Source organism: Tympanuchus pallidicinctus, unplaced genomic scaffold (assembly GCF_026119805.1).
Source record: "Tympanuchus pallidicinctus isolate F22 unplaced genomic scaffold, pur_lepc_1.0 scaffold31, whole genome shotgun sequence".
Classification (NCBI taxonomy): Eukaryota; Metazoa; Chordata; class Aves; order Galliformes; family Phasianidae; genus Tympanuchus; species Tympanuchus pallidicinctus.
Window position 1 is genome coordinate 8411345 of NW_026294749.1, and position 27500 is coordinate 8438844.

The 27500-nt window shown below is 37.7% G+C and overlaps 1 protein-coding gene across 1 annotated transcript in view; it reads left to right on the forward strand.

Moving 5' to 3' along the window:
- Positions 1–27500, forward strand: part of DTNBP1 (dystrobrevin binding protein 1) — a 60406-nt gene that overhangs the window by 12964 nt on the left and 19942 nt on the right. The window contains exons 6-7 of the mRNA XM_052697814.1: positions 809–941; positions 9403–9425. Coding sequence (XP_052553774.1) covers positions 809–941; positions 9403–9425 — 156 coding nt within the window. The remainder of the gene's footprint in view (positions 1–808; positions 942–9402; positions 9426–27500) is intronic.

Consider the following 27500-nt stretch of genomic DNA (forward strand, 5'->3'; position numbering starts at 1 on the left):
TCCATCCTGGAGTGATTAGTTCATTAAAGTTTTGGAAAATTAGTTTTTCCACTTTGGGATCCCAATGAGGGACGTGGAACTCAGTATTTAGTCAGCCATAAAGAGAGATTTTTGATGTAAGTTTCAGGAAAATTCTGTTCAGAGGGTACTTAAGGAGATCTAAACTTCTGCTCAGAACAAGGTGAGCTATGAGATAAGATTTCTCAGGGCTTTTCATAGGCATGATCTCTTTATCCATAATCTCCAGAGTCTAAACTTAAAAAAAATATATAGAAATGTTCTCTAAGCATATGTGGGATAGAGGTTTGCCTATCAATCTATCTTTATTGCTTACTTTTTAGAGCCTGTGGTTTTAGGTTATCACAAGGTCATGTTAGAGTTAAAATTCTCACATTATGTTATACTTGAGTTGAATATTTAAGGTCGGTACTGGTCTTGTTCAGTACATCTTCATTTCTCAGACTGGTATGATAGAGAAAGGGGTAAAGTGACAGTGTGCTTGACTAGCAAAATCAAGCCACAGATTCTGGCTGCTTCTTTTCACCAAGTACAGACCACAGGTCTGTGATGTGCTGGGGCAGATATAGCAAGTGATTCAGCATCTTGCTGCAAAAAGAACCGCTGCTAGATCTCACTTAAAATGGCTCCATTGTCATCTTTACTACGGGATGTGAGATGTGTTTATCTTTCTGAGCCAGTTATGCATGTGTAATTATTACAGCCTAACCTCTATGAATTCCCATTTGTGCTTGGGTGGGTTGTAACATCTATTGATACAGTTTGGTGCTCATATAAATATTTCGTATAGCCCGTCTAGAGGCAAACTTTGAAGAAATGGAGACTCAGCTGTTGTGTCTTGAGGACCTATGTGAACAGTGTGAATTCGAAAGATACAAATGTGTGCAGACGTTACAGCTGGAAAATTACAAGAAAACAAAAAGGTAAATAAAGCAATTGCTATAAATATAGTATAACATAAAGTATAACCCTCCTGTGATTTTTTTTTTGTTTGTTTTTTTCTTTTTTCTTTTTGTATACAGTACAATCCCTTTTTGTTTCATCTTCTAAAGAAACTATAATCTTTGATAAGAAGTTTCAAGTTTGTAATAAATCCAAGTGTTAGAGCAAAACTCAGTGGTGATGAACTGAGAGTGTGTATTTGGAAAACTATTGCTACATTGTTGTTATGATGAAGTTGTGCATATTATCCTCCAAAAACAGTCAGAGTAAGGGATATTGTGAGCTATTATGAGCTCTGATGAATTGTTGATTGTTTAAAATCATTGCCCTGATTTTTATATTTTTTTCTTCATTATAACCTTTGAAGTTCGTGACTTATTTTTCCTCTGGCATCCTTTCAGTTCTATCATATCCTAGAAATATTTTCCACTCCATGCGATAGTTACTACTCATCTGTCATTCCCATTCATAGAGACATGGCATTACTACTGAGAATTCAAGTCCAACTTGAAAAGCATGTGTGAAAAGTCAACCACAGAACCTCTTATGCTTATAGTTCATGTTTCTGTAAGAGATACCATAGCAAGAGATAAATGTTAGCAGCTTAATAAATTTACTTTCTTGGCTTTGTCACTGAAAGTGACAAAAAGAATCTTATTAAAGAAAATGAAAAGAGAAGTAGTATTAATTTTATGACATAGATGAGGAAATGGGGAGTGAAATTGGAGCCATGTGTCAAAGATTATCTTTGATGGACCTGTGTGGGTAGATGCAGTTGCAGGCTTTGACATAGGAATATCTGGGTTGCTTGATCTGAGCAGCCTGTTCTCCTGTTAGACAGGGGAAGCAACGTGGCAGCCTCCCCAGTTCTTGTTACTGTGGAAGAAAGTTTGACTTGTGTAGTATGGTCAGAACAACTGGTTTGGTTTGTGGTCCTGATTAGAATGTACTCATCAAGGTTAGGGTTCTGTCAGTTGGTCAGTCCTAATAACATTTTCTCCATTGATCTTGATCTTGCTACATCTCTGCTCAGATTTCTGCTGCTATGTGTATGTAGGTTGGTGATGTTAGAGATGTGGAGTTACCTTTTGTATTGCTCACACTGAAGTTCTGTGTCCCAGAAACTCCCCATTGCCTTCAGTTATCTGTGAAGTTTGGCTATTTTTTATACAAGTCCCCTTTAGCTACTTGTGAAATCCAGTCACACCTCATGGTGCTGTCTGTCACATCCAGCAGATTCTCATGCCACAGTCCTTCATCTTTTCACTCCTGTTCAGGTAGCTGAACCTCAGAATCTCATCAGTGGTCTTGTGATTTTCCTGCAGCTTGGATTTACTCTTTCTTAAGCCTGGGCAACATTATTTCCGTTCCCTGCAGGAAGCCCTGATGCTAGTCAGTATGTCTGAACTATAATTTAAATAACTGAATATTTAGTAGTAATATTTTCAGAATTCTAAGTAGGTGCTATTTAATCAAGTAACAAGTAAATCTAAGACGTGCATAAAGCAATAGATCTACACTCCCCAAAATACAACAACTTTTCAGAAGTTGTCTTGAGTCTTGTCTTCCCTCTCACCTGAGTCCCGCTCCCCCTTCCTTCCTGTATCCATTCCCCAATCTCTGCTCCTTTAATCAAAATATAGCCTTTAAACTGTTGGCTACAGTGCTTAGCATCTAATCAGTTTTATAAATAGAATGCTAAGCAAGCTACTTAACATAATTGTAAGCTGATTACCTTTGGCCAGATCTAGACAAAACAGGAAAAATGCAGGTAATTTCTGGTTGATCATTACCATAGTATTTGTTTAGGTAAGAAATTAACTGCCAGCTCATTACTAGAAGGACACTTGGCATTGTAGGTGCTTGAAGAATGAACAGCCAGTTAACTTAATGTGAGTGTCGTTTGTTATCTATGCTTCCAACTCTGATTTTCTGTTCCTCTATATACTGCTTGGGGTTTTTACCGGGATACCAAATACTGAAAGAATCAAGTGGGGATTCAAGAGCCTATGGTCTCTTTTTAACATACAGTTATTCTCAGGGGGTGATTAGTTCTGTGTAAAAAGGTGTTTCTTGTATGTTGACCATGTGGGGATGAAAACTGTGAACACAAGCTCTGGAAATTGTGGCTAATTTAAGGATATAACTAGAGGTAATTTTACTGTGAAGTTATTTCAGAGATTAAGCTAGGAGCTCATGTATTTCAAGTCTTCTGAAAAAAAATCTTCCTATATGAAAGATTTAGAAGAAAGCGCTTTAGGTCAACATTGAACCTTTGAAATGCAGCTTATGGTAACTATGGGAACTGACTTTCAGAAATAGGTCTCCCTATTAAGTAGAGCACTTTATTTCTGTTCAAACAGATCGATTTTTTTGCTTTAGTCATTGCAGTGAGTACTAATTTAAAGGTAGATTCATCAGTCCAAGGTGGTTTCCACAGCATATTTTAAAGAATGCAGCTGGACGGTGGGGGAATTGCTTGTTTTTCTGTGCACTTATCCCTGGATTTTAAGTACTTTTTCGTGTATTCATTAATCAGGGTACCAGTGCTGTAGTATGGAAACCAGGTTCCACCTTTTCTCTAGTTAGAATTGCTGCAGTTGTTTGCATATATGTTAGCATTGAACCATGCCATTAGTATCCTGTTCTTTCCTCAAGCATGATCCTATTCCTCCTCCCTTTGCCCTCCTGCTGAGAATATACCATTTCTGATTCCAGAAAACTTGTGTTGCTCCAGTCTCCTATGGCATTTCTTGTATTCTCAAAACAGTTCACTGCATTATTGAAGAAGCAGTGTTAGAAGCTCACTTTTGCACTAGTTTTTACACGCACCAAAATCCATGCTTGTGGTGTCAGCTAGAATGATAGTCTTGAAGCTATGAAGCTCTTCATACCAATTGTAGTCATTTCAGAGATCAGTTTTCTCAAAAAATAGCACCTCCTGGTTATTTTATCAGTTAAAAGGAGATGACTAACAGTAACATCTTGTAGGAACACGTTTTAAATAGAAGCTGTCCCTTGGTTCTAGAAATAAAGTGAATACATTTCGCTGTGTCATTTGACTTGAAATATAATTGTTAGAATCTTAATTGTTAGCACTTGCTATTCAAGAAACCTTTGTTTTCAGTATTTGTTTTGAGAACAGGCATAAAAGGAAAATGATTGAAGAAATCTGAAATCTCAAGTCTCTTCTTGTTTGGATGTATTCAGCAAATGAATATACCAAAAGCTTCAGTAAGACTTTTTTCATTTCTTGTCACATTTGAAGAACTGCTTTACCTGACATGAAAATATGTTCTTGGGTACATTTATAACTGAACTTGCTTTTTTGATTTTAAAGGTTTCTTTGTTACCAAACAATATATAATCCTCTGCTTTGGAAATTAGCCAAGTAGTTGAGGAGCTTGATAGACTGAGGTGTTTCCATGCTGATGACATACCGGTTTTATGGTCTTGCAGAGGGTTTGATTCTCATTCAAAAGTGTATGAAATTTATAGCAATGGCATTGTATGGATTAGAGATGACTATGTGATAAAATGTCCTGATCAGTTACTACAGTGAAGTTTATTTTGTCAGTGTAGTCTTTTGTTGTTTTTATCCCTCTTTCTAATTGCTTTCTGAGCATAAGGGGCTGTAAGAATAGTTGCAGTTGATAAAAAAAAAAAAAAAACACCTTATGTGAAGGCTTAATTGACATAAACATCCAAAACATAAATTCATAAACTTCCTTAGACAAATCAGATTAGTCTGCTTTAGGGAAAAGTTCCATCTTAGTTGTTATTTACCCACTAGCATTAAACAAAGAGAGAGAAAAGTAATACAGTAGGTTTTCTTGTGTGCTTCTTTCAAGTATTATCTGTAACTCCTGCAGTATCACTGTAAAGCACTGCGTTTACCTAAGTTATTTTAACAAGATTGGAAGAGAGAGCTCGGAATGGGTAGTACCCTACCATATGAAACTGTGTTGCCTAAAAAGAAGACTTCTATGTCTTTGACTTTGTTAGGCCCCATAATGCTTCCCATGTGATAAGCTAAAGCAGTGCATCACCTGGGAGATCAGAGCACTTGGTTTTGGCAGAATGGTATGGTGTCTGCATACCCTGAATTTTAAATTCATAGACTTTATGTATTCTCTGTATCTTTCTGGTTTGTGAAGTTGGAAGCTTTCAGCAAACATTTGTTTATGGCATTTATTTGCCTTCACCCTCTTCTTCCTCCTACCACGCTCCTCATCAGGCATGGTGCGTGGAAGGATTTGTCTTCAAATTTGTCTATGTCCATTATGCTCAGAAGAGGCCAAGAATCTGGCATTAAACTTTACCTGAGTATATAATCTCTCCTCAACTAAGTATTATCTCGAAGTACAAAAACAATCTTATGCAGCTGAACTTTCTCAAATGACTATTGGACTTTTCTTGCTACTGTCATTCTCTTGGTCATTTTCAAATAACCTCCACCTATTTATGAAAGCTAGCAAGTAGAAAGGGAGAAATGAAAATTACTGCCCATATGTGGCCAGTTCTTAGTAACTCTAGTGTACACATAGAGCCTAAGTAGTTTCTGTCTCTCAGGAAAGAAACTCGACTTTATAAGTTGCTCTGTGAACAGAACATTACTTTTCTAGAGCCTCTGTGTCTGTATACTCTTATTATTTACCTTCATTATACTCTCCTTCTGTGTGTATATCAATTTTCAGTAAAAGAGGAGGTATTTACATTATATTATAGTCTGTTACTTACAGAAGTTACTTCTTAATGAAAGCTTACTGTTAAATGTAAAAAAGTAAAGAATGACAGAATCACAGAACTGCAGGCTCTAGAAAGGACCCATGGAGACCATCAAGAACAACTCCCTTGCTAACAGAGGTTCCTTACAGCAGGTCACACAGGAAAGTTTCCTGGTGGGTCTTGAATAACTTCAGAGAAGACTCCTCAATCTCTCTGAGCAGCCTGTTTCAATGCATTGTCATTCACAGGAAAGAAATCGCTCCTCATGTTTGTATGGAACTCTTTGTGTTCCAGTTTTTGCTATTGCCACTTGTTCAATCACTGCACAGCACTGAAAAGAGCCTGGCCCCATCCACTTGTCTCTCACATTTCAGATACTTATAAACAGTTATGAGATCCCCTCTCAACCTTTTCTTCAACAGAGTGAAGAGTCGCAGGTGTCCCAGTCTTTTCTTGGTGGGAAGTGCTTCAGGTCCCTGATCATTCTTGCCACCCCCTGCTGGACTCTTTCTAGGAGGTTCCTGTCCTTTTTGAATGAGGGAGCCCAGAACTGGACACAGTACTCCAGATGTTGCCTCCCCAGGGCCGAGTAGAGAAGGAGGATCGCCTCTCTCAACCTGATAGCCATGCTCTTTTTAATGCACCCAAGAATACCACTGGCCTTCTTGGCCACCAGGACACATTGCTGGCTCATGACCAACCTATTATCCACCAGGACTTCTAGATCCTTTTCAGAGCTCTTCTCCAGCAGGTTAGCCCTTAACCTCTACTGATGTACAAGGTTATCCCTCCCCAGGTACAAGTGCCTTTACTTGCGTTTGTTGAAACTCATCAGGTTTCTCTCTTGCCCAACTCTCCGGTCTGTCCACATCTCACTGAATGGCAGCACAGCCTTCTGGTGTTGCTTGTCCTCCCAACTTCTTTTAGCTCTTTGGCAAACTCACCGCATTTTCATTTGTGTAGCTAGACAGAGTTGATGTCATTAACCCAGTGTTTGATAGCTGAAATAGAAGAAATGTATAGTCAAAATCCAGATAGTGGGATTGATTGATTAGTGGTCAGATATAGCCTGGAAGGTTCTTTAATCCTGGATAGATGCTGAATTATCCATCCTGTTTGCCTCTTAAAACTGCACATGTAGGGAGGCTAGGGGTAAAATAGGTTTTCTTCCTAATGATAGTGAAAAAAAGTATCTTAACCATCTCCCATGTTTTGTTTTCCTGGCCAAAAAGTATATGAAATCCAGCAGTGTTTTTCTTTAGAAAGCTTTACATTGACTAACCAGGCAAATATATTGCAGCTTTATTTCCTATTATAATGTTGTTAGTAAGCTGTCCTTCAAAGACTGAGCTCTGTTGTGTAAACCTAATATAAAACATTATCTCAAAGAACAAATGATTTAAAGTAAAATAAAAACAAGTATAAAAAACTAATATATGGTATCATGACTACTAGTTTAATATGGTAAGACCTGAAAAAAAGAGGTAACAATCCTAGCTACTCATCCAGGTCTGCAGTGTTTTTTTTGTTTTGTTTTGTTTTCTACAGATTAATCTTTTTAGTATTAATTGCCCAAATTAGCTAATTTTTTATTAGAGTGTCTACGTATTCCAAATACGTAGTTTCCTTCTTAATGCAGCTTCAGTGTATTTATTTCTGTGGATTATTTTTGTCTGCATTCTTAGAGATGCACCTTTTAATTTTCTTTTTTTTAGTTTCTGACAATTTATGAATAAAAAATAAATTATTTACTTGCAAAGGAGAAAAGGAGCTCTTTGTAATATATACTTTCTGTAATTATGTTTAGAACTCCATAAAAAAATCATCAGTCTGGATCTGACTTGCTACAAAGATACTAGGAAATACTGGTCCTTAAATTCATAATCTTTACTCATACTGCATACTAACAGTAATAAATTTCAAGTTCATTTCTAGCTTTCTTAATTAATGTAAATTATATAGATGGATGTAACATTACTGCCTTAATGAATCAACCCTAAAACATTTTGATGGATTTCTAGAGGGAAGATTCTGGGTTCTGAGATAAAAGCCCTGAATATCACAGTCAGTTGGTTGCACCTTTGCTGTCCTGTTTGGTACTATATTTGCACATAATGACAGTCGTTATGCTGTGTTCCCTTTTGGAAATAAGTGGTATGAGACCTCTTGGTTTCAGGACCAACTGATGTAGGTCTTTTCCTCTTACATTCACAAGATGTTTCCTCAGTATGGTTTTGTTTCTGACTGTGGAAAATGTGCATTTCCTGCAATTGATATTTTTATGCAATTATTTAAACATAGGGAATGTAGCTTGAGAGAATGCTTAAGAGTTTTTTAATTATGCTTAGAGCACGTAGGATGGGAAAAAATAACTGGAATTTGAATCCACAAATCATGTGTGTTGTAAGCTAGTTTTTTTTCCTCTGTTAAAAAACTGAATATCTGAATTGAGAAGAGGATGGAGACAGGAAGGAAAATAAATATCACAGGAAGTCAAAATCAATAGGCTTCACTACTGTAACTTATGCAGTAGCTTTTTCTCCTGCCAAAGCACAAAGAAACTGATGTTTGGTTCTTACTGACAAAATTGGCACGTTGACTGGAAATGTGGAGGTAAATGCATTCTCTGGCTGCTTTTGGACTGCTTTGTGCTGCTTAGAAAAGAGCTTTGGTTTTAAAGGTTTCGTCTGTTCTCTCAGCAGGAATAAATACTCAAGAACTTCATCTGTTAGGGAGGAGAAGGAATTATTATAGTACAGCATATGTATTATGAAAGAGTCTGCATCGTGTGTGACTCTGTAACGACTGAAGCATATGTTTTCATCTATGAATAGTGAGAAGTGTTTATCTGGAGAGCTGTTAGTTCAGTCTTTTTTGAACTTTTACTTAAAGTCACTTTTATATTCCAAATCTGGAATTTAGCTGGGCTTATTACATGCATGAGACTTAAGACTTGAAGGCACAGGCTGAAAAGATGTTCATTATTGAGTGAACATTTCATAAGGAAAAGGCCAGCGCTCTGCCTTAAGCTATTAGTTTTTTCTTTAGTTTCTCAATTCTTAATAAATCACTACTTTGTAGCACTGGCAGATAGATCATTATGCTATTTCCTGAAAACAGGAAAAATATTTCACTTATCTGCTTTGCATTCAGGATTGCCTCATTACTGAAAGTGGGACGTGGCCTGGTGTGAAGGAAAAAAGATGCATCTGCTTTTGACTTGATTTCTTAGTTGTCTGGTACTGGAGTATTGTCTGTTTTCTGTCGCTCTGTGTATTTAAAATTCTGTCCTCTGAGGGGAATGTTTCTGTTGCCTTCAGAGTGTGTTGCAGAGTGAGTGAAATTGTAAATTCTTTGCCATTGTCAAGAGGATTTTTCAATAGCATTGATGAAAATGAAGCACTTACTGTTATTCACTAGTCAAGAGATGCTTTAGTATCCAAAACCTTAAGAAGTCTTGATTATTTTTGTAGTAACGTAACTTGAAATTATGTGGATAGATACAAATATGCAACATCTGTGTAATTGTGCTTATTAATGAATAGATGGTAGCCTAACTTAGAAACAGTTTGATTTAGATAAGCACACTTAGTAGTATTTATTACCCTTACAGATGATGAAAATAAAATTCTTTGCTTTTAGTCTTTTAAGGAGTCTTAACATTCCCAATTTACTGATTTGCTTATTTATTTGTATTCTGGTTTTCACCTACAGGAAGGAACTTGAGATCTTCAAAGGTAAATTCTGTTTGTTTTCTTTCATGTTTTACTTGAATATTTACAAGAATTACTGTAATTCTTATATCAAATGAGATCAGCACAGAACTGTTCCACTTCTGCATTTGATAATCTGAATTTTATGTCAGACTATTCAGTTTACCTTTCTTGCCCCTGGTTGCACTGGGGGAAATCATAACTGTAGGAAGAGCACAGAGGGTACTGTTGTTTTAGGTAGATTTCAGAGATTTTGTATCTGATTCAGGTCTCTCCCTTGGTGTTAAGTTTCGAATGTTAAGTGCTTTGTCTTCTGCTAGTTAATGTCTTTTCCAGAGTAATACATTTTTGATGCGTTGTTGGCTATTAATTGCTGGGCTTCTGTCTAGCTGTGTCTAGGAAATTTTCACAGTGTTATTGTATCAGATGGATGCAATTCCTGTAGCTCAACTGTTTGGATATAAATTAGTTTACGTACATGTATCCATCCCAAACGATATGCTGTGGCTAGGAACTCTGTGGCTCTTTGCTTTGAATAAGGTATGACTGTGGCTTTGTGACTAGCCCTTATTTATGAATACCAAGTCAAGTACTTTGACTTATACCAACTAATTGTCTCTTCAAATTGAAGGTAGGGCTGGGAATTTCAGTCAACTGCATTCCCCTATGACCTTTCAATTCATTACTATCTCATCCTTACATAAGGCTGAAAAAGGAAAATAATAAAGCTAACATTAGTGGACAAGCTACACAGATTATGTAAAACGTCACTTTATCTGTAGCTTACCGTAACAGTTCCTTTTTTTCACTGATGTGACAGCTTTCAACGCAGACTAGCTCAATATAAAACCAAAGATAAAGCAAAGCTTATTCTATCCCATGGCAGTGCAGCTACTTTGTATTACCTGATACTCATGAGAGCAGTGAATCTTATTTTTGTTTGTTTTAATTAGGGGAGTTAAATAAATCAGGAGGCTTCCAAAATTAGTTCTCTCTTGGATTCTCTCTTTTTTTCCCCCCCCACAAAGGTGGCAACTTTTCCAAAAAGTAGATGTTGATGTACTTCAGAAGCACAAGTATTTTCATGCAAGGGAAAGGTGCTGGCTATATGCTTACCTCAAAATTTATGTCAACCTAAGTAACTGGTTTTGTAATGAATATAGATGCATACAGTTTTCCAGTAGTAGTCATTAAGGCTTACAGTAGGCAAGAGAAGGTTTTTACTTTACAGAATTGTAAACAGATGCCAGGAAAGAATCCAAAGGATTTTTTTTGCTTTTTCACAGAGAAGTTCAACTGCAGTCAGTGGTTGTTACAATCCATATCAATGGCCAAGGAGTAGGATCTCATACTGTACCCAGGAAAGACCAAGTTAGAGTTTTCTCTATGCCCATGGGGTGTTTCCAAACCAACTGATCAAGTTTATTATCAACTGTCAGAAGCTATGGAAGGCTGAAAGAGCATAAACACAGTGTCAGATCTTTAAAAATAGAAATTAGTCATTGGCCTAAATGTTACTTATTTATTTTCAAATTGAACCAGTGGATAAGGTTGTAGTCAGTAGAAAAAGAGGGAAGTAGTAAGAAAATTTGACATGACAAAATGGTCATGTGAAGCAAGTTTAAGTTCTTTTTAAAAGATGACAGCAGTATAGTTTAAAATGAACAATATGTACCTTATTTTAGCTCTGGGAACAGCTTGTACTGTCTTGCCTGATGTTATCCCAGGAAATAGAGATTAAACCTACTGGAGAATGCATACATGGCATTTCATCAATGCATCATACATGCATTTCATCAGCTGATAAGGAACAGAGTGAATTTCCTCACTCCTCACAGAGTGACAAATGTTTCAGTTCTACAACAGCTTTCTACAGTCCTAACTAGTGGTTCCTTCGTACATATTCCTGTTTTAAGCTGCTTCCAGAGCTTATGCAGAACATGATCTGCTGTTTGGTTTAGCTTTGGTTGATGCAGCGAGCTGAAATAGCTCAGTAGATAGCCAGAGGAAAGGAAAGTTGACACAGGTTGAGGAAAGGCCAGGGAGTGTGTCAAAGTTACCAGTGGGATGCAGTCACCTGGAAAGCAAATACTTCTGATGGTACTGTACCTAACAGATTTTAAGGCTGAGATGAGAAAGAGATGAGAAAGTGTTGGTACCATTGTGTGAAGGCTGATAAGACTGAAATACTGCATATAGCTTTTGCATGCTGTACACAAGATAGGTTAACCTGAAGTAGTTGGGTAGATTATTCTTTAGGTTTTCAGTTCCAAGTATACACTATGGCCTCAACTGATTTATCCTTGTGGACCTACCTGAAATGTGGACTGAAATGTGTTCATAAAAATGACCAGCGCTGAGTAGGCAGAAAAGAAGAACTGCTTAAAGTCACAGCACTACTGTTTGGAGACTGAGGAGAAGGCAGTACTTTCTGTATACAAAGACATTTGAGTATTAGAAGACTTTCTAATTATCAGAGCCCAGGGCTTCTAGAGTTGATACCCATTATGTGCCATGGTTTTGCCTTCTAACTGATTTTAACCTGGAGCTTAAGAGGTTTATGAGGAAGATAATTGTATGATCAATGAATATTAAGATGCTATCATTACAAAATAAACAAGAGAGTTTGGCAAAGCAGACTATGATAACAACAGAGAATAAATAGAAAGCTTACCTGTATCCTGGGCTCACTCACAAAACACCAGCAGAGCAGATCTCCAGCAGAGACCCTTCCCCACTGGCAGCCAGCTCTTAAACAGGTCTAGGAGAGGTGCAGCCAGGCTCCCTCCCTTCCGGCACACAGCTGAATTGCCTTCACCTGTGCTCCTGTGGCTGACTCAGTGCTCGCCTCAGGTGGTCAATCAGAGGTTCAGGCCGTGGCTCAGCAGTTCCCATAGAATAATTTGAAGTGCTTTCATTATGGAGGGAGTGGACTTTGGATTTCTTCCAGGCCAGTGCTAAAAAGATGTCCAGTTGGAAGTTGATGTTGTTAAGTAGTGTGAAACAAGCATATAATAATACATTAAGAAATTAGGAATGATCTCACAGAATCACAGAATGGCCTGGGTTGCAAAGGACCACAACGCTCATCCAGTTCCAACCCCCTGCTATGTGCAGGGTCACCAACCAGCAGACCAGGCTGCCCAGAGCCACATCCAGCCTGGCCTTGAATGCCTGCAGGTATGGGGCATCCACAGCCTCCTTGGGCAACCTGTTCCAATATGTCACCACCCTTCGTGTGAAAAACTTCCTCCTGATATCCAACCTAAACCTCCCCTGTCTCAGTTTAAAATCATTCTCCCTTTTCCTATCACTATCCACCCTTGTAAACAGCCATTCCCCCTCCTGTTTATACGCTCCCTTCAAGATCTAAAAGGCCACAACGAGGTCTCCTCTGAGCCTTCTCCAAGCTAAACAAGCCCAGTTCCCTAAACCTTTCTTCATAGGAGAGGTACTCCAGCCCTCTGATCATGATTTTTATATTTGGCAACAAATATACTATTTTAGAATCTGTTTCTACATTTGTTTGCATTTGTGTAACAGACTGTACTCTTAAACATCCTGAGAAGTGGATTTTATTATGCTTTTCTTCCTTTTGCTTTAAGGCTATTTACAGGGTCAGACATTCTCCTTTTCCTTTGGCTGTACCTGTGGAGTTGAGTATCAGGGCAAAACCCTCCAGTCTCTTTTATTTCAGCCTCAGGGGTTTCTATTAAAATGTAAGCATAATACATTATTTATTACCTGTGACACTGAGAAAGTGAAGGTTAGAGGCTTCCCTGCTTCTTGTATGAAGCATCTTTGAAAAAGGCAGGGAGTGGCTGGTGTCTCCATTGTTACTGCTGCAGCACTGACGTATCCAAAGTGTGGATATGCACTGTAACAAAATATCTCAAAGCCTATACTGTTTCTTTTTGTAACAAGTTATCTTACATAAGAGCTTTCCTGTCAGAGATGATGGATTTATGGGTGAAAACATTGGGTATGACATTTGAAGTAGCTTTCAAGTTTCTTCCTAGCTCTCATCCATTTCAGTGTACACAGAACCATTTTCAGGAGCTGGATTATGCCCTGTGCTGCCCTGTTCTGGATGCTTAAAAAAGTGTTCTGCTGTGGATCTTGGCAATTTCCTGCAAGATTAGACCTCATTGTAGGCAGTATTTGTGTGTGCAATTGTTTTTAGTATTTGATGCCTTTTACTTTTTGATTTCAGAAAGGAGTGTATAATTTTCAATTTTACAGTTGAGAAATTAGAAGTTAAATAGCAAATGCATTGTTATTTTTCTTTATTCTTGGAATTGACTGCGGTCATATAACTGCACTGAGATTTGAAATCTTTGGGCTGTCCTTTCAGAGACATGATACGATTTATGTTTTGGCGTTTTTTCTTTTTTAAAGTGAACGTTGTTTCTGTCCCAGTGCATCCAGGACCAGTAGATGTTCAGAGAATACTGTAAACCTCTTTTAGTGAAGCAGAGCAATGAAGTAGATAATGGGAGGTGGGGGGAGGGAAGGAGAAGATTAAAGCAGTAAAAGCAGTATATTGCACAGTGGTAATAATTTACGTTGCTGAGTTTAATTCAGGCTTCATCCACGTGGGAACTCTACACATGACAGGTTTTAGAATAACTTGCAAAAGTCCCATTTATTAAATAAAAATAAGCAAGGGGCTTAGGGTGAAATGTTTTGAGTTATGTTTCTGGAAAGAAAAGTAAGCAATTTAGGCTATTTAAAGTCAGCAACTCATCACTTTTTGACAATGAAAGGTGTCAGAAACTTTGTAAGGGCAGATATGCATGTGGCTTTAGCTACTGAGTCATGTGTATTTATAAGCTTTAACAGGATTAGTTTCATTCAAGCTCATGGAAGCTGGTCATACAATCGTTTCCAGCACTTCTGTTTACAGTACAACAGAATATATTTCCAGCTCTTTGCATCAGAGATCCCTCTCAAATAAGTCCTGATAATTTTAAAAGCTTTGTCAAAATACTCTTTCTGAAAAAGAGAATGGTAAAGAGACAAGCTGTGTTTTTCTTGTTTGTTTTCCTCTTCTATTAGTTTAAAATATTGGGTCACAATGGAGATGCAAATCTTATGTCATTGCTCTTTATTATCTAAGATGCTTCTGTTGAACTTGCAGTTTTCTCTGCCCTTTTTATTTAATAGACTCTCCTCTACAGTGTTTCAAATAAAAAAAGGTAATTTTTTTATTTTTTCTTCTAGCCCAGGGATCATTTTTTGTACACTGTATTTTGATAGCTGTCAAAAACCAACTTCTCGCTAGTGCTCATGTAGTCTTGCAGATGCATGAGTAATGTGCAGTGGAGTTCTTTACAGCCTGTGGTTGACACAGTTCATTCTTTCAAGGAGGAAGTAGTGCCTAAATCATCAGCACACCATCCCCCACACTTCTGAGCAAGAGCAGGTGATACTATGGTAGAAAATTATACCGACTGCATAGAGTCCATTCCCTTCAATGTTTCCAATTATATTGCCTTCAAACCTTTCACACTCGTCATATTTTTTTACTATGAAGAACTTCTTATTGACAAATTATGCCCATAACCAACTTAGATAATAATGATGTACTGTTGTATTGTGGAATTTTATATTTCAATCACTCTCCCTCCCTGTTCAAGTAAGAATAAGTATATGTCTTATATGTTTGGGTCCAGCTTCCAAAGCATGCTATGGGAGATGGGCAGTGCTTCTGCTATTGGTGCTTCTTGAGTGTTTTTTGATTATTTTAGAATTTATTTAACTGATTATGATTTAAAAAAAAAAACAAAAACGTAGCACAGATGTAAAGGAGGATGAATTTTATTCTGTCATACCAGAAAACACAGAATCACAGAATGGTTTGGGTTGGAATGGGCCTCAAAGATCATTTAGTTCCAACCCCGCTGCTGTGGGCATGATTAGCACCTATTAGATGAGATTGCCCAGGACCCCATCCAACCCAGCCTTGGACACCTCCAGGGATGGGGCATCCGCAACTTCTCTGGGCAGCCTGTTCTAGTACCTCATTACTCTCTGAGTGAAGAATTTCCTCCTGATACCTCATCTAAATCTCTCCTCTTTTAGTTTAAGACTCTTCCCCCTTGTCCTGTCACTATCTACCCTATAAAAAGTTGATTTCCCTCCTATTTATGAGCTTCCTTCAAGTACTGGAGAACCACAGTGAGGTCTCCTTGGGCCCTTCCTTTGTCCACGCTGAACAAGCCCAGCTCCTTTATCCTGTCTTTGTAGAAGAAGTGCTCCAGCTCTCTGGTCATCTTTGTGACCCTCCTCTGGACCTTCTCCAAAAACTCCACATTTTGGCATTGTCAGCAAACTTGCTAAGGGTACACAGACAGTGGGATCCAAGATGGATCCCTGGGGGACACCACTTGTTACTGACCTCCAATAGAACATGCAGCCATTTACCACAACCCTATGGCTGCAACTTTCCAAGCAATTTCCTCTCCACCAAATATTCCACTCTTTGAACCCATGTCTCTCCAACTAAGAAATAACAGTATGGTGCAAGGCCTTTGACACGGTCCCACACAAGTCCAAGTAGATGACATCAGTTGCCCTCCCTTTGTCCAGTGATGCTGTCACTCCATCATGGAAGGCCACCAGATTGATCAGGCACAATCTGCTTTTGGTGAGGCCATGTTGACTGTCTCAGATCTTTAGAACAATTGCTTCATTCTATTGTCATAAAGCTAAGATGGAGTTAAATTTTTTTTCAAAATATTCAGGCTTTGGATTTTTTTTTTCATTATTTTGTGTTATTTTGCTGAAAATATTTTGGGAATTTAATGTATGTTACCAACTTCTTTCCTATTCCATCAAGCCTTGTAACTGTAGATATTTTTGTATTGTTTGTTACAAGAATTGACCAAGACTCCCACATATAATAAATATTCTCTGGAGAATTGAACAACTTGAGACTTGGTCTCCTGTAGACAATTATTGAGTGAAAGGCAAATGAGTTTAACTACTTACGTCTTCCATCATGCTGTAATAGGATAAGACAGATGGAAAAGGAAAATGATCAAGTGTCCTTATAGGTACATTGCATTTGATTTGCCCGTTGTGTTTTCTCATCTGCAAACTCTCGTATCTGCTTAATTCTCGGGACACTTTTTAAAACTGTGTAGATCAGAGATCTATCTACTTGTAAGCTCTGTGCACTGTAGGAAAAATATTCTCTACGTGTTTAGCTGGAATCACTATAAAAACATTATTTCCCTTTATGTCTTAGTGAGAAAGGGGCTACGCAGTAAACTGGATGTCAGACTGAAAATTATTTTCCCCTATCATTTTAACATTTTCAGTTAATGAGGGAAAAACAGGGCTTCCTTTGCCATGGCAATACAAGCTTTGGCAGGCCTTAGTTGCTCATGAAATGGCACCCAATTTTAAGCTTGTAATATATGACATTGGAAATGGATATGGAAGTTTAAAGCTGTAAATAGAGAGAAGGATTTCTGAAGGAAATCTAATACTTAGAGGAGGACACCAGGCAGATATCAGATTATTTATGGACAAACCAGTTCATCATCCATCCTTGGAGCAAATATTGTGTGTTCTTGCAACTCTGCTTATTAAAGATTGCTTTTGCTCTGGTCACTTATTCTGCCTCAAGCTACCTTTGTTTTACTGCTTTAAATGCTTTTTTTCTTTTTGCTTATTGTGAATTTTGCTTATAATGAGATTTTGTGTGCTGCAAATTTGATAGTGCTGTTTGTTTTCAATGTATTTACTTGACTAGATTTCAGGCTTCTATATAATGGCTGTCACCTGAAAGTAGCATTCAGACAATGAAGTAATATCTATACAATAGTAGTGCTCCAGATACTTCAGAAACCTTGTCTTTGTCAGCTTTTTTATCCTATTTATGACTGGGGGAGAAAGGAGGGATACTTCTGTTCTTTATAATTCCCTTTCATTTCCATGTATTTTTAGAGACTCTTGTGGTTTTTATTGTTTGTTTTGAGTGGGTTTTTTATGTAGCACTTAAGCTCTTCCATCCTATGTTACTTTATGTTGCTAGCTTATTCACCCAACAAATTTCAATTTTGATGTATTTATTTAGCTTCCATCTTTGTCCTCAAATTTTACTTTGATATTCTAGTCTTAAACTAAGTGCAAAGCCCTTTCAGGGATCAGATAATCCACAACAGTTTTGACATCATTGCAGCTAGAAATAAGACGGCTCCTGGATGTATACGTACAACTCCTGCTTCAGCAGAATTTGGCTCTGGATTGGAGTCAGCCTTGCCGAATCCCATTTCTGTAAGGAGTAGAGGGGCCAATGTTTTAATAAAGCAAGAGAGATTGAGTGAACAATAGAGAATAAGATGAATGGTGAGCCATTTAGGTAATGGGAAAAAATTTCATGGGAACAAAAGCCCTGTCATACCCAGTTTCTGTAGAAAATAAAACATTTAAAGGTGTACTACTTTGGTTGTCTGTGATGCTTAAAAGACTGATGTGGAGGGGGAAAAAAAAAGCCTGTTATGATTGCAGTGCTAAGTGGAATTCAGTCTTTAATTACTGAAGTCCAGACTGCTGGCAGGATTTTCTTGTGATTATGTTTTTCTTTTAATCTTCCTCATAAATATATTTGGTGTTATTTTCACCAGCGAAATGAACTAATTTCATAGGCCCATGTACTCCTGGGATTTCTTCCCTCTAATCAGGAAGATTTGAGAAGTAGTGTTTCATAACTTCTTTTGGTCTGCACTCTGTTTTGAAAATTGTAATCAGAAGCTTTTTGAAATGTGTTATTTTTAAGTAAGAGAGAAAGCAATCACATTGTCTGTCGTGGTTTCAGGCAGCGCTGGGAACGCTCCTAACCGGAAGGAGTAGCGCGTGCCAAATTCTGAGCGACGCCTCACAATTTCTGAAACACAGAAACGGTGTTGTGTAACTGTAGCATCACCACGACCAAAGGTTCTTGGCGATGTGCTGCTTTTATAATTTTGTAACTGCATACACATCTGCATTTTTGATGACAGTCCTGATGTGTGATGCAGAAAATTCAGTTTTCAGAAGAGAAGACTGCTAACGTGTTAAAAAATTGCCTTCAAGTTTTTCAGTATTTTATACGTGAAGTGAGAATAGTATGTAATCTGGTTTGTGGGGTATCTGAGCTGAGCCATGTTAAGTAAAAGTACTTTGAGGGGAGATCCATATGAGTATTTTCCAATTTAAAAAATTCATATCCTTCCCTTCCCTTTTCCTTGTTTCTAAATGCATTCAAGTGATTCCAACTCTCTGTGAAATAAGTGCACACTGTAACTGCATGCCAAGGAATTGTAACCCAGTGGGAAGCACTTCCCCTTTCAGCCACCCCTTTATTCAGCTGCGTGTGGTATCTTCCCAAATACATGCATGCATTCTGGTGTGCCACAGCTGCTGCAAGCTTGCGTTCAGGTTCTGCAAAGGCAGGGAGTTGGAGCATCAATGTGCATGCAGCTGTGTACGAGAGACCCATTGAAAACTGTTAGCTGCCGTGTTACTGCTTTGAAAAAGCAGGCTTCTAGCACCCGTCTTTGTTCTACATCAGTGAAGATGCACGTCGGCGAAGCTGCTTGCTAACTAGAGGCTTCACTTGACTGGTACTGTGCTCCTGTTTGCTTGCTTCTTTTACACTGCCATGTCATCTCCAGGAGCCCCTGAGAACACTCCAAAGAATTCACGTAGGTGGAACTTTATTATCCTTATTATTTGCCAGGTTAATTTGTTAAGCTAATGGAAGTGAGCTTTATTCGTTTCTTCACTTACCACAATTGCCTGATTTGTAAAGGGCGTGCTGTGCATGGGAGGTTAAATACCAACTTGATTTAGCAAATCTGTGGGAGATAGCGACTTTGTGTCTGTTTTGTCAGAGCTTTTGTTTATTGCTTTGCTCTGTTCTTTTGCATTATTGTCAGAATAATAATAATTGGATTGAATGTGAGTAAATATGAACTACTAAAAGGATACAAAGGCAACTGTACCGTGTTAGCTAATATTCAGGCAGACTTTTGTCTGAGGGTGGGGTGATGCTGGAGGATGAGAGGGAAGGGAGAATTGTTATCTGAAGATAGAAACTCAATATTAAAAATTAGACGGTGGATTCATTAAGGTAGATACAGTTGTGCTAATTTTTTACTTCCTTCAGATGAAATTATGAATAATAAAATCATATTTTTAAATGAATTGCTGTTGCTTACCTTAATGAGCAGCCTGTGTCATCTGAAGCAGCATTCCTGTTAACATGATTAAGAACATTTTTAAGATGTTAATTTGTAACGAAGTTTATGTCTAGAATGGTGCATCGGTTAAAATGAAACTGAGAGATGGATTTCTGCTCTGATTTTTATGTTCTTTTATATAACCACTGAAGAAGCTTTTTATATCGCCATTCACATGGATTTTTTCAGGTTTTTTTCAGTTGATGTTCAGGATCAACAGATAACATAAAATTGAACTCTTATACTTTTTTAATGACCTGGCAGAGTATGCCTTTATCAAGGTGCTACTTATGAGTTGTAGTTTTGACCACTAAATTTGGTGTACATGCATGTATAGCAAAGTTTAGCATCTTACATTAGGCAATTTGTGTGGTATGGGAGAACTCCTTTCAATTGTATTCATTAGAAATACTTCATATATCAAATAGTTGTTTTTCTATGTATTCAGACAGAATGGTTGACTTCACATAAAGGTGGCAATATTTACACTCTGTTCTGCTAAATGTAGTATGACCACTTTGCACTCAAAATTGCTGGTTTATAGCAAGCAGTATGCATACTCATGGCATAATCCATTTTGTTTCCTTAACTATTTTGTACGTCTAGACAGTAGTTGTATTTTGTTTCATTTGGGTTTTTAATTCCTCAGATTGAAATGGAGACATGTTGCTGGGGGTATGTGGTATCAAGAGAGCTGAATCTTTCAATTTTTCCCTTATTTTCAGTGATATCCTGGACAGAAGAGCAGCTATTTTGTGTCTGTGGCCTAAAATTAAATTGCTGTAATGAATAAAATAGGGAATTGCAGAATATTTCTGAAATGGAGCAATTGCAATATCAGTCCTCCAATGACTGATAGGAAGAGGTAGCATTAAGCATGAGCTTTAGTGTCAACAATAATTCTGGAGTGGTTAGCACCTCTGTGGTAACCAGGTTTATTATTATTATTATTATTTTTTATCACATTTCCTTCTATATTTTCTTCTTGATGAAGAAAAAAAAAAAAAAAAAGTAATACAAAAAGAAAGCTTGGCCTATAGAATTCTCACGATAATCTGTTTGCTCCCCATCTCTGTAGGCTGCGGTTAATCAGAAATTAAGAAATACTCATCTACATGCTCTTAGAAAGATTACTTCACTCTAACAAGATCAGATGTGATACAGTGTTCGATGTTACCCAAAAGAATCTTCTTCTTGCCCCTGGATGCATCTCTGTGCAAATGAATTTGTGATCGGATTCCTTATGGCAGTTTTCTTTTTTCAGTTGTGCTTCTTCTGTGTTATTACGTTAGATATGTAAATGTTAGTGCAGGCATTCCATCAATTTGATTTGTAGCTAAATGTACGGTTACAGATCTCATGGTTTTTTAATATTTCTCCATGTGACAGTATTTCTTTTGGTAGTAGCACTGTAGCACTGTGAATGCAATGCTATTCTGGTCCCTCCAGCATTCTGAATTGGTAGAAATGCTTTAAAAACTGCAGTGGAAATAATTTATTCCTCCTGTGTAGCGCATCCTTAGATAAATCTCTACGCCTCCTTCCACAGCAGCCTGTTACCAACTACTTGTTCTGCTTTCTAATCATGCAGCTCAGGAGGGTGGGTGCCTGAGGTGTGCATGTGGACATGGAGCAGTGCTGCAGCTTTCTCTACTCCTCTTTAGGAAAAAGGGCAAGAAGGGGATGCTCTGGTAACCAACTCTGCCCAGTTTACGTACTGGCATTTATTTGGGAGTGTTAAATTGTATGTCGAGGCATTAGAGCTGTGACACTGTGCAAACATAATTTTTAAATATTGTTGCTCATGTAGCATCCTATTTATAATGCATTTGTTTTTACTGAACAGATTCAAGACTGTTCTTTAGAAAACAATGTTGAATAATTAAAAAGATGAAATACATGTTTTAAAATTAGTGAAACATTTTTAGGTGTATGTAATATGTAATATTTCTAAATCACACATTTTTAATGGAATGTGTAAGGCTGAAAGAGGTTAAGAGACAGTTTTGACTAACTGAACTCATTGTTTCATTTTTAATGACTTGGGTGACTTGGTAGATTAAGAGGAAATGAAAATCTTATGGAGATGTCACTCAACCCTTTTTCCTTTTATGTAGAAGCCAGCTAATGCTATTTTGACATTGCATCAATGAGGCTTGATCAAAATGTAGCTGGCTGTGTCTCATTATAAATCAAACAGAAACAGTGCCATTTATATGAATACGCTTTTGGTTTAATTAGATGATTATATAATCACTCTAGGTCTAGCCCACCAATATTTCCATTGGCTCGAGAGGCTTTTAACTTGGATCATAATCATGCAAGAAATCCTCAGATTTCTCTCTTTGGTTTTCCAGTATTAAAGTGAAAAACCCCTACTTCCCTGAGAAGGCAAATGAAAATATGAGGAGTGGTTTTCACAGTGTGTCCTGTGCTTTTACACAGGTGGGAAATGAAAGTGGGGCTACTTGATGAGCTGATGTTTTGTGGCCCACTGGTGATGTGCAAACCACAGCTGTGTGGACTTGGCTGTCTGAAGTCCTAATGGCAGCTGCAATGGAGTGATTTCTTTTAAACTCTGTTTAAGCATACAGCAGGCTTATGAGGATGGGCTTTTTAACCTTTGCTTTTAAAGAGTACTAGTTTGCTGTCTATGCCTTTGGTGTCTTGTGCAGCATTGCTCCTGGAATGTGCTGGAGAGCAGGGCCCTCAGGAAGTGCTTGCAGCTTCTGCTGCTGGCTCCAGCAATCTATGTGACTGTCTCACTGTGTTAAGGGCTTGGATGACATATGTATTTTCCCTTTTTGTTTTTTTGGTACATATTTAGAGGGTTGCACTGCCAGTCAGTTAGTGTCTGGTTCTTATCACACCCAAATGTGTTTTGGATGCAAAGCTGTAGGAAAGCTGACGGAATGGAAAGCCAAGTCCCAGACTTCTAGGCATATCTAGGGAACCATAACTGCTATGAAAACTTTCATTAGGCACAGAATAGGAGGAAGTCTGGCAGAGACACTTCTCTGTCTTCTTTTGTCCCCCCATAGAGTTACAGTACGCCTGAGTGACCTTCATACCACTGAAGAGTCCTTCTGCATATTGATGATTATTTGGTCTAGTTCTCATAAAATTCATGAAGTGAAAATGAATTTGGTATACAGAAGAATTGTGAGCTCTATCTACAATAAAAGAGAAAATAGGAAAGATTTTATCTAATAAAGACCAAAAAAAAAAAAAAAAAAAGATTTATTGTAAGTTAAGCTTCATAGAAATTTGGAAATTTTGAGGATTTCCAAGACAAAAAGATGTGTTCGAAAGAAAGTTGCAACATGCTATGCCTATGGACTATGCCTAAAGGCATTTGTAATGCATTCTCCAATAAGACTTGAATGTATTTCAGAAAAGCTGAAACTCTGACTGGTAGTGCTGCTTACAGTCCTCCAAAGCTCAAGATTTCAAAAAAGCATTAATCATAATGAGATATTTTCATTTTAAGATTAAAGACTGATATTCAGATCTAATTTATTTTTTTTTTAAGTATTATGGCAATTTTTACACACGTATTGTTACTTTTTGACTGATGGATGTAGTGCAGTTCTTTAAGGATTACTCACATGCTTAAAATACACACATTATATATATATACATATATATACATATAACTCTAATATTAGCTTTTAAAAAACACTTATTTGATCTGATTGAGTTTAAATTTGGAAATTCTGTGTTTAGTTTGAAGAGTTTGGGGCAGTTTTTAGTTTTGTGACTAGGTGATTCTAGCCACAGTAGTGAGAATAATGCTGGTTAATGGTGGTTAATGTCAGTAAAACATGCAGAAAATAAAACTCATACTCTACCCTTGCCATGAGTACTATATTAAGAAAAGAGGCAATAGTAATTGTTATGCTAATCTTGCTTGACATTACTGTTTAAAAAAACAGCAACTTGGCTTACTTTATACTTCTGATGACCTGCAGGGCTTGCAACGTGATAAAGAAATTGGCAGAGAATTAGTTGCCCTTGCAGAGGTGCTCTACTTCAGCTATTTATATTTTGCCAGTTTTTAAGCTGTTTTGGTAAATAGGGAGATTGCTCTGGAAGAGAAGATGAAGAAAATACTGAGAAGGGATGTCCTGGGACATGGATTGGGCTTTAGTACATCTTTAAGTCGGTCTGGGAACTAATCTGATTAATATTTGTGATACAGGCAGAAATACGGGAAGGGTACTAATGAAACCTGTTTATGACAGATGGGATGTCTTTTCTGCACTGAAAACACTGCTGATGCAGAGCTACAAGAATTTAAAGATGAGAGTAGGAACAAAATGTAGCGGCCATTTGGTTTGGGCTTTTTTTTTTCCTGTGGAAGAATCTGAGCTTTCTATGGGTTCTTGCATTTCCCCCACCATTGTATTCTTGCTTTTTCCCCACAGTACCTTAGTTTTCTTCTTGAGTTTCCAGGCCCCTTTCCACGTTCTCCAAAATCTTTCATCTTTCTTCTTTTGTCCTGCTGTCTGATTAAGGATGGGTGCATATGGCAGCTGTTTCTGCAGAACAGGGCATGGAGGTTGCTGTTTGGCAACAACCTGTCTCATTCTGGATGTGCCTGTGGAATAGGTAAAGTCACCACCACCATGCCTGTTCCTGGTATAAGATCATTAACAGGAGATGATTTTCTTCCAACTCTCAATTCTGACATAATCTGTAGGAGTTTGGTGTTTTTCAGTCTTCACCTCCATTCCAAATGAGGATGAAAATAACCATTAGTGGGAAGGGTTGAATAGATTCCCAGCAAAAGGCATCAATCATAAGCCTAAGATGTTCCTAAGGAATATTCCTAAGAAAACCATGTTAGCTCACACATTTTGTCCTCTGGTAGGTAGCAGCAAGCCAGAAAGTTGTACAAGTGACAGGTTATTGAGTGAAAATGATTTAGGAGGTAAAGGATCTCTGTGATAAAGCTGCATTTGATAAATGAGCTACTGAGATTAATTCAACTGTGAACAGCGTAAATAGCATCCTGGGATAGATCAGTCATGAAATCTCCAGTGGACAGCTGCAAATGAGAGGAGGTGCTAAAGAAACAACTGAGTTATTGCACCAGGAAAGCCTGGCTGGCTGGAGGGCGGGTGGTGGGAGAGAATTCCATCAGTAAATACATTGAAGGAATCAACAGAAAGAAAAAGAGGAAAAAATAATTGTGAAAAGCCAGTGTGGGGTTGGGCATTATTTTTGTTTTTGGGTAGCTTTTTATTTTCTTTTTTGCTGATCAGTATGCCTCCAACTAGTTGTTAATTGTGTTAAACTGTTCTAGTATTAACTCAGCAAAGAGGCTTTTTAAAATCCTATAAGCACTGAAAATGCCATCTGCCTATGGTGTGATACTATTTGTTCTTCTATTCTAGCGTCAGTTGTTTTCTGACTTACTCCAGTCATCAAATTATTTGGGAGGAGGAACACAAGAGTATTTGATCAACTTTACTGAAATCTTTAGGGCAGAAACATTTTTTTCTTTCCCATAAGCTGTTGTTTCTATGAGTTTATTACAAAAGTGCTGCTTTTCCACCTACACAACTTGAGAACTAATAGCTCTGTTGTATAAATTTAGTCATTGGTGAGTGGCCTGAAAGTCATTTTCGCCATATTCTGCTAATTGATATCCATCATTCTTGGTTGCTGTTCTGAAGTTAACACGGCAATGCCATAAGGAGAGTTCAGTATAAAGCTACAAGATTGCACGTAACCATCAACCTTGCTCTCAAGGACAAGACAGAAAAAAAGTGGGGTCACTTATTTATGTGTTTTTATTATTGTCAGAAGATTTAACCGCATCCCAAGTCCCAAACTCTTGCATTTCCTCAGAGATTTTCCTTACTAATTTTCAACTGATCTGGCCTCTAACTCAGTCTGCTTGTTTCTGTGCTGAACGTTCCTTTCCACATTATGACCACAGGGGATAGGATTAGGGATGAGATTAAATTTAGTAAGAATAATGAAAATACGTTCGGTTTGTTTTTCGTTTTCTTGTTCAAAAACAGCATAATTTCTGTTTTTAACTATCTGAATTTGCTTGGAATGCCAGTTTGCCATGTACAAAACTACACTGCTTCACCTTTTGGTTTTCAGTTCTATGTTGTAAGGGATATTTTCTCAGCTTTATGTTTTATTAAGCCCTGTTGGAAGTTTTAAGTAACTTACATAAACACAAAGTTGATGCACAGTGTAGCAGTGTTTTCAGGAGTGCCGTCCTGACTTCCATCTGCACTTGTATAGAGAACATTATTGGACATCACTGTGATCTCTTGTGTCATGACCTAAAAAGACAAATGAAAACGCAGTGTGCCCTTGGTTCTCAAGTCTTGGACAATTGCCATGACTTTGCATTAAAGCCCACAAGCAGTGGCACTGGAAACATTTTTGCGTTAAAAGATAGGTGGAGTTATATGCGGATCACCGACCTAGCATCTCTAGCGGGATGGAGACAGATTTGCTCTGACAATATAATGCGCTTTGCAAGCTTCTATTTTAAGAATTCTTTGTACTATGACTTCTTTAAGACTATATCAGACAAGTATTTTGTTTCAGGAGTCTTGCCCTTCGAGAGGCTCCGGGTTCATAATGACAGCATTAAAATCTCCAAGTCAGAAAGTTCATACGTGCAGAGCAGTATTTTTCATGACTACTTCTCAGCGTAAGCCTTTTATATTGTAGAGCTGAGTTGCTGCACGCTGTTCTTTTGTGCTTACATCTCTTTCCAGATATCTTGGAGCGATCTGAAAATCTGCATTCAGCTTCAGGATGAGTGCAGCACGAGCAGTGAAAGCACAAATGGCATGTCTGCGTGCTGCCTTACTTGATAAGCTGGAGGTATTAATATGCTGAATCAGTTTGTGGAGCCTTGGTCACACAGTGCATGTACGTTGTGCTTTCAGTACTGCTGATTTGGTGAGCTGCCTACTGCTTTTCTCTCTAATCTGTCACCTGTCCCTGTAGGTGATAAAGGGGAAGGGAGGCAATTTTTCTGACTGCCTAGGACTTAGGAAGAATATTTTATTTAAACAAAATTTAATGTAAGAATGCCCTCATACGTAGTCTCCCTTTGTGTGTGCGGAACTCACTATCTGCTGATCTGATCAGGAAAGGTATTTCTAAACAGAGAATCATCAGATATGACCTATATTGTAGGTTGGTTCACTGTAAATACGTTCCTATTTTACCTGCAGGAATGCAGTTTCTTGTTTTAACTTCTAAATGCGTTAATATAGCTGCATGCTTGTGAAATGCATTTTTTCCAGGTTTTTTTTTTTTTGTTATTTTCCTCTAGGCTGAATATCATCATTCCGTTTTTTGAAAATATTAAACTAGCATTAGAAAAAGCAGGGTGTCAGTCTATAATAGCTGCTATGATTATAGTTTTCACTTCTAAAATGGATTATAATAGCAGTATGCAAGTGTATCATTTCTGACCCATTTAAAATAGCAAGTGGAAACTGCTACCTTGCAGACTTCTGTAGCAAAATGTCATTCATTCTGGTCTTTTAATATTTATGGTATTCACATGTGAATTCATTTGTAATACATCGAATACAATGCATTTGTACTTAAGCATGCACTTAAACGTTTGTCTTTATTGAAACTGACTTAGGGGTTTGGCATATATAGGCATATTAATAGATAAAAGTAATTAATCAAAACAAACAGATTGATGGTATAAAAAGTCCCTTGTTCTAAGCCATACAGACAAATCAGCATTTTACAGGGAGCCTTGCTGCTTAAGTTTCTGAATGCAAAAAAATAACTACTTCATGCCTGATGAAAAGCTGATGAAAACCTTTGTGTACACACAATCAACGTGTGGTTGACTGGGAAGAAC